General features: G+C 30.9%; 1 protein-coding gene across 1 annotated transcript; it reads left to right on the top strand.

The window, feature by feature from the left end:
* The first annotated feature begins 5,909 nt into the window (after window positions 1-5,909).
* Window positions 5,910-12,143, top strand: LOC143616885 (uncharacterized). The gene is made up of 6 exons (XM_077089586.1): window positions 5,910-6,051; window positions 6,153-6,653; window positions 6,770-6,944; window positions 7,030-7,049; window positions 10,477-11,075; window positions 11,406-12,143. Exons 1-6 carry the CDS (start codon window positions 5,910-5,912, stop codon window positions 12,021-12,023), a joined length of 2,055 nt encoding a protein of 684 aa, XP_076945701.1. The 3' UTR covers window positions 12,024-12,143.
* The last annotated feature ends 369 nt before the right edge of the window (window positions 12,144-12,512 follow it).

Raw genomic sequence — 12,512 nt, forward strand, 5'->3', positions numbered from 1 at the left:
AAAGATTGAAAAAAATATAATTTCTAATGTTATCATTAAAATATTATACTATGTATATTGTTAAAGATTGTAAAAAAATAGAATATGCTTTCATTTTCCAAAGCAAATTTTTAACCATTACATTATAAATATTCGCTTACAAGTTGATCCATTTTTTTAAAATCAAACCATTTATCTATTGATTATTTTTTTATATTGTCATATAAATTATAAATATATTATTTAAAATTTATTCATTTACTTTTCCGGTTAATTATGTGTGTGTGTTATAAATCGTAAAGATAATTTATACCAATCACTTAAAATTTACCATATATTGTTTCTTGATTTTTTTTATCAATGATTGTTTCGGGATTATTGTAGAACTTAAATTTGTTTGTTACGGGTCAAAAGTTAGTAAATATGTTGTTTGGTACAAATTAACTACATTTTGCTAGAAAGTTGTTACGGTTAAAAAAGGGTAAACTGAATATTTTAAAAAAAATTGAGAATGCAAATAGATTTATCGTCAAACTTTTTACGTGTTTAAAGTTTTGACTTGAATATGTAAAACAAATGAAAAGTAGAATTTTAAATGTGATTGGGTTACGAGATTATTTTCAAGAACATTTTTGGAAATAATCAAAATATTCAGGATTTGGCAAATTGATGATATTTCCCATGACTAGTAAAATTTAAGAAAAAATTATGATCACTTTTGACATGACACCTCCAGGCCTATCAATACTTCTAAATTTTATCAAATTTGAAACATTTGTGTCAATATTGACTTTTCCTTGAATAGTAATGTTATATGGAATCATTCCATACAAAATTACGCTAAGTGAAGCAAAACACTCACGATTTCGGGTTAACGTGTTATTTTTATGTTGTTATTATGGCAAAGTCGAGAAACCATCTCAAACTTATCAAAATAATTTTCATAATTTAGTTCAAACAATTATTGTATAAGAAGTATTCTCCGAAATTGGTTCATAATCAAAAGTCTTTTAATTATACATATATGATACTGAGAAGGAAATTGAGATGGAGCGTTCTCGAGTATGTTTATGCACGTGCATCTTTATTTTTGTTTTATAAAATTCACTTACTTTTGAAAAAAATTATTTTGTGATATAAATAAAACAATTTATATACACATAGTATTGATAAAAGCATCAATGCAATATATTTTTCCATATACATTATGGATTGCTTTATTTGTAACTTTATTATTTAGATCACATTATATGTTACACGGGCTCTAAATCTAGTGATCTATAAACTAAATGTATATATAAATACATACCTATATTAATACCACCCAATTAACAAAATAATATATGAAACAATATCTTCAATTATTTATGATATGTTGTTTGATGGTTTTTGAGCGATCTTGTATATTACAAAAATAAAACACATTATGGTAATCAATTAAGGGTCAGATTATTCAATAAATACTAACAAAAATGAGAAGTGTGAAAAGAAATAAATAATTAACATATGTCAAGTGGAGACCAAAAGAAAAATGGTATAAAATTAATAGTACATATTTTCTCTCTTTACATGCAAGTCATATGTTAATACCCCCATCATTTTAGAATGTCCATAACTTTTTTGTATGATATTTTTTTTAAAAAAAAATATTCATCATAATAACAAGCGTTTTTTTTATCTTTAATATGAGTATGATTTTGTTATATAAAATTTAAACAAAAAATTACGTCATTTTATCTTTTCGCACGTCATTGTGTCTTTTTGTTTATCATGGTGTCTTTTTTCATCATTGTGTCTTTCAACTCATCATTATGTTTTTTATAAATAATAATAACACCGTTGTGTAATAATAATATGTAAAAATAATGATAAAATAACAACCAATTATCTAATACATAAACCACAATGATGAATACATGTTACACAATAACTTGATACGTAAAACACAATGGTGAATACGTAAAACACAAAGGTGAATACGTATAACACAATGACCTAAAATGTAAGACACAATGGTGAATACATATAACACAATGACTTGAAACGTAAAACACAATGGAAAGAACATATTACACAATGAATTGAACGTAATATACGATGAACGTAATGTTTTTTTTCTAATATTAAGTGAATGTCATATTTCAATTAGAATAAAAGACAATGAAAGTATTACAAAATGACTAAAACATAATGACGACCAAAAAGATACAATGACGTAATCTTTGTTTTAATTTTTGTCTTTAATATGAGTACCAATTAAAAAACACAATGATCAAAATCTATAACACAATGCATATAAAAACTCAATTAAAAGACACAATGAACAACAAAAAAAACAAATTAAAATAACCCATTATTTTTTTTATTTTTATATAACAATATGACACTCATATTAAAGATAGAAAAACGCTTGTTATTATGGTGAATTTTTTTTAGAAAAAAATGTTGTATGAAAAAGTTATTGACGTTTTTAAATGATGGAAGAATTGACATGTGTCTTGTATGTGGAGAAAGGAAATCAATCAAATTAAATAGCTTTTAACTTTTTTCATATTAAATTTGCAATCGATTTTAAAATAGGGAACATGTAGTGAACTTTTTAAAACATATTTGTTGAAAACAAATCATAGAAATCAATTTATAATATAAAAATTAGGACATAAACACCTTGTGCATTCCCATTCTCATCCTTATCCTTTTGATTTGAATATATATGAAGGTTTATTCAGGTTTTCTAAAATATAAAAAACAAAAACCCTAGCGTGTCCATCTAAATGATAACTCATTGTCATGTTATCAAGTTTCCATAAATATATTTCCACATATTATCCATTTAAATTAAATTTATATCTAAATATACTAAAACACGCGCGCCCGTTTAAATTTTATAACTCGGTTTGTTTTCATATAGATATGTTGACCCATTAATAACTTCCAGTCCACTAACCCTTAATCTCCGTTCTCTCTCTCACTGTTTTCCCTCCATTGATTATTCTGCTCAGGGTTCTAATGGATCCATCCACTTCAACCCTCACATATCAATTGATCTGCCACATATCCCAATCCCTAACATCCCGATCTCCGATATGGCGGCATCACGGTGGCTCTGACACCTCCAATCGGAACCCGGAAACAAAATATGTGTCGATTGCTCCCAAAAACAACCCTTAAGGTAAGTTTTTAGTACTCTTTGATTCCATGAATTAATCCCCTTATTGAAGATAAATTTTAATCCATTGATGTATTACTAAGTTTTACGGATCAATTTTCAATCGATTAATTATTCATTCCAGTGAACATTGAATGTTGACGGATAAGTGTTTGTATGTTCTTTATGGTTTTTGTTTGATTTAATTGATTATGAATGAGAATAAGGTTGATGTTCCTCTCATATGTCATAGGCATTCTCGGTTAGTAGTGAATTTATTCTACAGTCCTATCACAGATACATTTTAATCAGTTCCAGCAAATGTTCAAGTTCGGAATGTTAACTGATTTGATTAATTATCTTTCTGTTGCGTAGAATTAGTGTGTATAATTTTATTGAGTTAGATGATTTATGAGTTTGCTGCTAATAAATAAATTATGTTTTCAAAGTCAAAATAATACTTGAATTCGGTGCTTAATTGATAACCAAGGACATTTTGATATTACATTAAAAGTCAAAATAAGAAAAATAGCAAATAAATGTTTCCTTATTTAAGCCCAAATTTATGGTAAGTAGTTCATAATTCTTTTGACCAACAGTTCAAGTTTAAATAATTTGAATAATTGACTTTAAGGGTTGAATTATTCTAAAAAGACCAACAAAAGTTAGAACTGTGAGAAGCCATAATTAATTGACATGTGCCAAGTAGGGACAAAAGAAAAAAATGTATAAAAGTAATACTCCCTCCGTCCCATTATAAGTGTCCAATTTTGAAGAACACAAAGTTTAAGGTGGACTGAATGATTACCTTTTTTTCTTACCAAATAACAATAATGCTTTTGAAAAGTGGGTCCATCAATATTGTTTATTAATGTTTGTTGTGTGTGTTTAAGGGTAAACTTGAAAATTGGCTAATAAATTTTGAAAGTGGATACTTGTATTAGGACAAATAAAAAAAGAAATGTGGACACTTATAATGGGAAAGAGGGAGTAGTACACATTTTCTCTTTTCACATGCAAGTCACATGTTAATTCCCTCATTATTATTAAACGCCTATAACTTTTTCATATAATATTTTTTTTAAAATAAAATTCACCATTATAACAAGTGTTTTTTTATCTTTAATATGAGTATGATTTTGTTTTATAAAAAAAATAAAAAAATTACATCATTGTGTCTTTTTACTTACCATTGTGTCATTTTCGTCATTGTGTCTTTCTGTTTGTCAATGTGTTTTTTCGCTATTGTCTTTCAACTTATTATTGTGTTTTTTTTAAATACTAATAACGCCGTTGTGTAATAATATGTAAATATAATTAAAAATACCAACAAATTATCTAATACATAAAACATAATGATGAATACATATTACACAATAACCTGAAACGTAAAATACGATAATGAATACATATAACACAATGACTTAAAACGTAAGACACAATGGTAAATACATATAACACAATGACCTGAAACGTAAAACACAATGAAATCTACATATTACACAATGACTTGAATATAATATACAATGAACATAATACTACATTTCTTAACTTAAGTGAATGTTGAGGACAATGACTAAAACACAATAAAAACACAATGATGTAATCTTTGTTTTAATTTTTATCTTTATAATATGAGTATCAATTGAAAAACACAATGACCAAAATCTATAACACAATTCATAGAAAAATCAATTAAAAAACACAATGGACAGTCAAATAACACAATATAAAAAAAACCACTAACTTTTTTTATTTTATATAAAAATATGATATTCATATTAAAGATAAAAAACACGCTTATTATTATGATAAAAAATTTTATAACAAAATGTCGTATGAAAAAGTTATTGACGTTTTAAAATGATGAAGGAGTTGGCATATGTCTTGCATGTGGAGAGAGATCGTAATCATAAGTGGGTTATTATTTTCATACCATTTTCATCAATTTTTATTCATAAATTAATATTCATCATTCAAATCTAAGATCAATAAATTAAATTATTTCAAATTTTTTTCGTTTTTATTGTATTTTGTATTTTAACTTTACTCTAGAAATATCTATAAAAGATTCCAAAATCAAAGTTTTAAGATTTCTGAATCGCTATTTTCATTTATTTACATATATGTGTATCAGTTATGTGATGATTCCGGTTCATATTATCATTTTAGTCAATAATAATAAGCTCAAGACTTACTGGGATCGTATACGTTTAACCGTGATTCAGCACATCTCAACAAAGACTTCTAGTCAAGTCATCCATTGCAACATCTCACCCATCATCATAATTAGACCACATCTCCGATGCTTAATTTCTGTTTTTGTTATACTCCATTCGTCCCATTATAGGTGTCATAATTTGACTTTTCAAGTTTTTTTTTGTAACTTTAACCGTAACTATTTTTGTTCGTGTCATATAATACTTGATGAATTTGCCAATAGGTTGCTTTTGGCAATAGTGGTTAGCCTGTCTCCCGATTCTTTAATAAATAGTTTTTTGTTGACGTTGACTTAACTTCATGTCTTTAAATTCAGGTCTGCAATAGTGGTTAGCCTGTCGCCCGATTCTTTAATAAATAGTTTTTTGTTGACGTTGACTTAACTTCATGTCTTTAAATTCAGGTCTGACAACCTCCATTCATTCATCAAAAAGATCATCTTTGATCAGAGTTAAACCTAAAGATAACTCAAAAAATCACAGGTGATTTAATCGTTACATTTTCCTGTGATTCTATTTCAGTTACATTGGTTACTGATCAATATGACATTGCAGCGTAGAGGATGAGCCACCCAAGTACAAGCTCTGGTACTGCAGTTCCAGTCATTTCGGGGAACCATACAATCGTTTCGATTCCTCCAGCACCACCAGTACCACAACCGGAACTACCAAAACCAAAACTACCTGAATTGGATCTAGTCCATGGTAATTATTTGCCAACTGTTTTCTTTTTATTTGGTTGTAAGATGTCTGTTTTAAATGAATATATGTATGTGTAATAACTTTCTACTAAATTGTTTAAACAGAAGGAAAGAGTAGAGAAGAGTACATCAATGTTGGTATTCCACTTTACGAAGCAGCACTCAAAGGAGACTGGAAGGCTGCTGAACCCATTCTTAAAAATCGGCTAGATCTTGTACGTTATGCTATCACCGGAAACAAGGAAACACTGCTTCATGTTGCGGCCTCAGCAGAGCGGACCAAGGCTGTGGACTTTGTGGAAAATCTGGTAAAATGGATGAAAAAAGAGGATTTGGAGCTACAAAATAACAGCGGGGAAACGGCCCTCAGTTTAGCAGCTCAGGCGGGAAACATAGAAACAGCAAAGATAATGGTGAAAAAGAATCGGGGATTGATTGAAATCCCTAACAACGATGGACTTATGCCACTATATATGGCTGCTTTATTTACAAATGCTAAAATGGTAAGTTATCTGTATGATAACTCTAACCAAATGAGGGGTGATTATTGGTCCGATCGTACTCGGGGTTGGGTCCTACAAAAGTGTGTTGAAGGTGAAATCTTTGGTAAGTAGGTCTTACATATTGGTATTTAACAACTTTTCTACCTTGTTCGTTTACTTTTATGCGTCAACCTATTCAACTCCTCTCATAAAGTGATCATATATATACTCTTTGTGTAGATGTTGCTATAAAAATAGTTAATGATCGCACTGAATTAACTGTTAAGAAGGGCTTGCTTACCGAAATTCTCTTAGCTTTGGCTCAAAATACTAAGGTATTTGAAGGAGAAAAACCAAATTTTGTCATCAGAATCGTCAAGTCAAGTAAGTTTACGCTCCTTGCTATATGTTCTTAGCATCATTATACTATCGACACATGAACACTACATGCTTGTGATTTGGAGGTGCAGTTATAACTGATTCTCACCTCTATCTATTAGCTTCGTCGAAACAGTAGATTGTTCTATGAATTTTTTAAACGTTTAATATGTTAAATAGATTAACAAAACCAAAGAATGGGAAGAAAGTGTGGACCAGAGCTTCAACTTCCAGTATAAAAATTTTAAAACATAATAACTATACGTGAACAAAAAAAAAAGTGAAAACTTTAGTTTTAATTTATTATGGTAGGTTTAAACTTTAAAGTCATGAAGGACCAACTTGTTTTTCAAACGTACGATGTGTTATAATTATTTAGGTTCACTGAATTAGATAAAGACCGAAATAAAATTCAATATATTTATAACTTTCGATCATTGTGTTAGATTTGTCACATAGAAAACTATTCGAATACAGTTTTTTTCTCTGAATCATCAAGACCACTATGCTGGAAATCAGGAACCAATAATCAAACACGAGAACCCACAGTTTGAATAACTCGTTCGGCTATGTTCTTTATTATAACAATTAGCAAGGGATATTGGATTTTTTTAATAACTTCAATTAAATGTTATTGGCTAATAATAATCCCAACTGAGTTTATTACCACCGGTAGTTCCAAATTTTTAAAAGTTTGCCCCCCCCCCCCCCCCGGTTAAAAAAGATTTAAAAACGTTATATATATTCTCCGATTTTCAAACTAATGTTTTGGGTATTTTAATCGGAAGAAGAATATGAGTCGATTCATATAAAACTTACAAAACCTAAAGAAACTATGACTCAAAACACTTTTAAACGTATTCTAACAAACTCGATAAGCATAACAACTTTAAACAACTAAATAAACTTAAATAAGCGACTCAAACACAAACTCTAATACTTTAAAACTTTATGGTGTTGAGTTGAGTCGAATGGGCCAGTTTCGAGTTTTATGAAATTAGGTTAACTAATTATTTATTAAATCAATAAGGAATAAATTAGTTGAGCAGAATATAACTTATAATAGCTAATTATTAGATAAGTTTTATACTAGATCGAGTCGATCTTAAATGTACGTAGAGTCATGTTGTATATAATATAATATAACCTTATCAAAGTTGTGCTTATTGTTATGAGTTTGTAATCATTTTTAGAGTTCTATATTTTTCTGGTTAATAATAATAATAATAATAATAATAACACTGAGAGTTATTGAATCCAAATCCATTCGTAATTATTGTGCATGAGAATCATAAAGCAAATGTGATATCGTATTCGCATCAGATCGGCATTTAATTATCCATCGGCTTATGGTTAACATATTTGTACAGAAAACCAACGCGAAAAATGAAATGAAATTGAATGGCATACCTGAATTAGAACTAGGTTAGGGTTTATTGAAACAAGTATGAGTAGCTGCGGCGGCGGCGGAGGTGTGGAATGGAATGGAGAATGGCGGGACCTCCAGAAGGACCGATTGTGACGTTTATAAATACAAATTAAAACACGCCACTGCTGAAGCTTCCACTCTAGTCACATTAACTGACTTGTCATCATTTAAAGGGGTAGACCAGACGAGTTAAGCCGAGCTGAGTTGAGTCTGAGTTTAACTATAAAGCAATACAATTTGTACACATGACCTTCTTCTAGGCTGTCAATATGTGCAATCCAGTTAGCAATTTTTCATTCTCATATTCTCTAATATTCTGCCACGTGTCATCTCACACACTATATTTAAACCTTATAATTTTCCATCATAATCATTTTAATCTCTCTCTCTCTCTCGGCTTACTAACTTCACCATCCACCATCTTCAATATTCCGGTAATGTAGATCGAGATTAATCATTTTCCGGTAAGGTTATATATTATACTCTAATGGCTAACAATGTTATATGATTTTCCGGCAAGGTTATATCTTTTTCCGGCAACATCATATTTTCTTTCGGTTCATACACCACCCTCATGCTGACTGAACATGCCTATACGGGCCGTATAGGTTACGTATGACTGATAAGTGTACAGAGAAGAAAAAACAGCTTTTTGCAACATATATGATTGTATAGACCTATACGAGCGGTATAGGTATTTGATTGCTCGTATAGCCCATAGTGCACCATAAACCTTATACAGGTCGTATAGGGCTACGACCGTATAAAATACTTTTGCAGAAAAATGTTATAATATAATCTTAAACGAAGGTTATCGAGGTACATTTACAAATTACTTAGTCAAGTATGTTATGTATATTTAAATTCAATTTATCCTATTATATTATTTAACCTTTCAATACTTTTCTCATTTTCAAGCCTTTATATATGTAAATATTAGCTATCTGCCTGCGCGACGCGGCGGGGTATGCACGCAAACATGACATCTGATGCGTAACCGGTGTTTCTAGTCCTGTATGTGTGTGACTTCACAATAGTACGCGCGCCACCCGACGATAGTATGCTGGCATTGCGGCATTGGAATCGTATCCGGTGTTAGTAAGCACGTCACAACAACACTGTACGCACTCAATTAGGTGTTGGCGTGCACGTATCGCTGCATTGAACTCGTCTTGACCCGCAACTTGTTCCGCTTGACAGGTTCTAACCCGAAATTCGTTATGAATTGACCCCTTTTAACCCAAACCCGTCCCGACCCAAACCAAATTAACTTTTTTTGTATCGAACCATTCTAACCTTAACCTTTTAGACCCATGACCCGAACGTCTGAACCCGTCCGATTTGTTTGCCGGTCTTTAATGGTATCACGTAACACTTTAAGTTTTTAAAATGAAAAAAATATAGCAATACCATACTTAAATTAAAGAGAATAAAATACTAGTTTTTATGGTATAATGTTTTAAAAAAAATATTAGCGTGTGAAAAAGTTATAAACGTTTAAACGTCATTGGGGTAGTTTGTTAAAAATTAGGGGTAAATATGCAATTATCATAAAAATTAACAAAATGTGATTAAAGTTAAAGGACCAAACTTTTAATTATTTTTTAGTAAATTAATAATTAACCGTAACATGATTTTGCTTTTGCTAAAAGACAAAATTACCCCTAAAATATCTTAATTTTATGCATCATAGTTTGCACTAAAAACAACAAGTTTGGCAGTGCATTATACTCTCTAACTTTCAGAATAAATATAACAAAACACATTATAAAAATGTCTAAAAGAATTGTTACAAAAAAAGTTATCTAGATGGCCTGTAAAGGCATATACGACCCATATAGGTCTACACAACCCGTAGATGGTTATACGAGGCACCTGAAACAATGTCCGAGAACACCCGACACAAACTGACACAACTTAGATGATATACGTTATGTATAGCCTTATACGAGCCGTATAGACAAAAAGTGACGTCTGAGCATCCATAATGGTGTATGTATGAAGACCCTAAACCAATAATTAATATTCTGTTCTAGCTATAAACAACTAATATTCAGATACTTATGTCAATTTATCTCATTGTATACGATATGATAGCCTTCTTGATTGTTGTTTTTTCCAGTTTTGCGTGTGAATGTAGGGCCCCGTGAAAAACAAAGTGAATTAGCCCTGCAATTACTAAAATTAATATGGGAAAAAATTGCCAAAATGCCAAAGACCGCTATTGATGACATACTCCGAGGGCCGTCTGTTGTGCCTAGCAAGGAAAATAAAGACAAAGAATGTGAAGCTCTGCCATGTTTACAAAAAATTCTGGAAAAATTGAACATGTTTGCGGCAACTGTACCTCAAGATAAAGAAAAGAGCGAGATTACGTCTAAGAGCGAGACTGTACCTCAAGATAAAGAAAAGAGCAGCCATCCTACCCGAGTACTTTTTGTTGCTGCCAAATCCGGCAACACACGTTTTATAACCGAGATTATTCGCTTGTATCCTGACGCAATATGGAAAGTAGATGACAAAGGCAAAACTATATTTCACTTAGCTATCAAACGTCGTCAAGCAAAGATCTACAATTTGTTATACGAGATTGGTGCTATGAAAGATTTAATAACTCCGATGAAAGACGCAAAGGGTAATAACATGTTGCATATGGTTGCAAAGAGTGGTAAGGAAAATAGATTTCAAGATTTGTCTGGAGTTGTCTTACAAATGCAACGAGAGTTGTTATGGTTCAAGGTATATATATATATCTTTCTTTTGTAGTTTAAATGTCATCTTTCCTCTTTCATATGCTCTTAAGATCCACTTGGATGCGAAACGTATAATTAATGATGTTGCAAAAACTCTAACCTTGAAAGGAAAACAAGTACTATGCATTCCTCCTCCTAAATCATTTTACTTAAGAATCTCATTAATTAATACAGTAGTTTCTTAAATCATATTTAAACAACAAAAGTTTTATTGTAGGACAATTTTACGTGCATGACATTTTAACTTGTTTTGACCGAAACGGTTTGACGTACGGAGAAAATAGTTTTTAATAATTAAAATGACTTGATATCACAGGAGGTAGAGCAAATGATCCCACCTCAGTATAGACAGAAGAAGAATAAAGCTGGTGAAACACCAAAAGACTTATTCACTAAAAAACATGCAGACTTGGTAACAAAAGGGAAGGAATGGATGAAAGATACAGCATCACAGTGTATGGTGGCAGCAACCCTCATAGCCACCATCGTGTTTGCGGCAGCTTTTACACTTCCTGGAGGTTACAACCAGGACACTGGTATTCCGTTCTTCCGCAAAGAACCATCCCTCATTATTTTTGTGATCGCTGATGCGATTTCTTTAATATCCTCGTCAACCTCGGTCCTCATATTCTTGTCCATCCTCACATCACGTTATGCTGAACATGATTTCGTGGCTTCATTACCCCATAAACTAATATTTGGTATTGCAACGCTCTTCCTCTCTATTGTAACCATGATGGTTGCATTTAGTGCGAGTTTCTTTGTACTTTACAATAAAAAGGTGGAGTGGGTCCCAATCACTATCACTAGTTTGGCTGTCCTGCCGGTCATTTTGTTCATCATACTGCAATTCCGTCTTGTAAAGGATGTCTACTATTCGACATATGGATCTAAATATCTCTTTAAGCCCAAGAAACGCTTTCTTTACTATTAAAACCTTTTGTTACATGTTTTTTCCTTGCAACGTTCATGTATTTATCATCCGCTTTTATCGTCCTTATATGTTTTTATTTGTAAACCTGTAATCATTTTGAGTAAAATATGTTTTGATTTGTTTAGTCAGTTCCTTCAATTTGTTATCACTTTGATAAAACACATATCCATGTTGGCAGGTTTAAGATATGCGACTCAATGTCCATTGCATTGCATCTAATTTGTTAAATAATTAACGACCTGTTACATAGATGTATGTTATTTATGTTTATTTAGTAGTTGGATCTTATTACTTCTTACTTTTATATGACCTAAATACATTTGATAGACCTTTTGAATTGACGAAAGTGAATTAAAGTACTATTAGTTTATTAATTTGTATTTGGAGCAAAGGTGTATCTAGGCTAAACAAATTTATAAAATTATATCGTTCTCAACTTAAATTTATATGGATGGAGGATCTACTTGTGTGCATACTACGCGGTCTTTG

Source organism: Bidens hawaiensis, unplaced genomic scaffold, assembly GCF_021521415.1.
Source record: "Bidens hawaiensis isolate Kalapana, Puna unplaced genomic scaffold, B.hawaiensis_p1.1 tig00050436_1, whole genome shotgun sequence".
NCBI lineage: Eukaryota > Viridiplantae > Streptophyta > Magnoliopsida > Asterales > Asteraceae > Bidens > Bidens hawaiensis.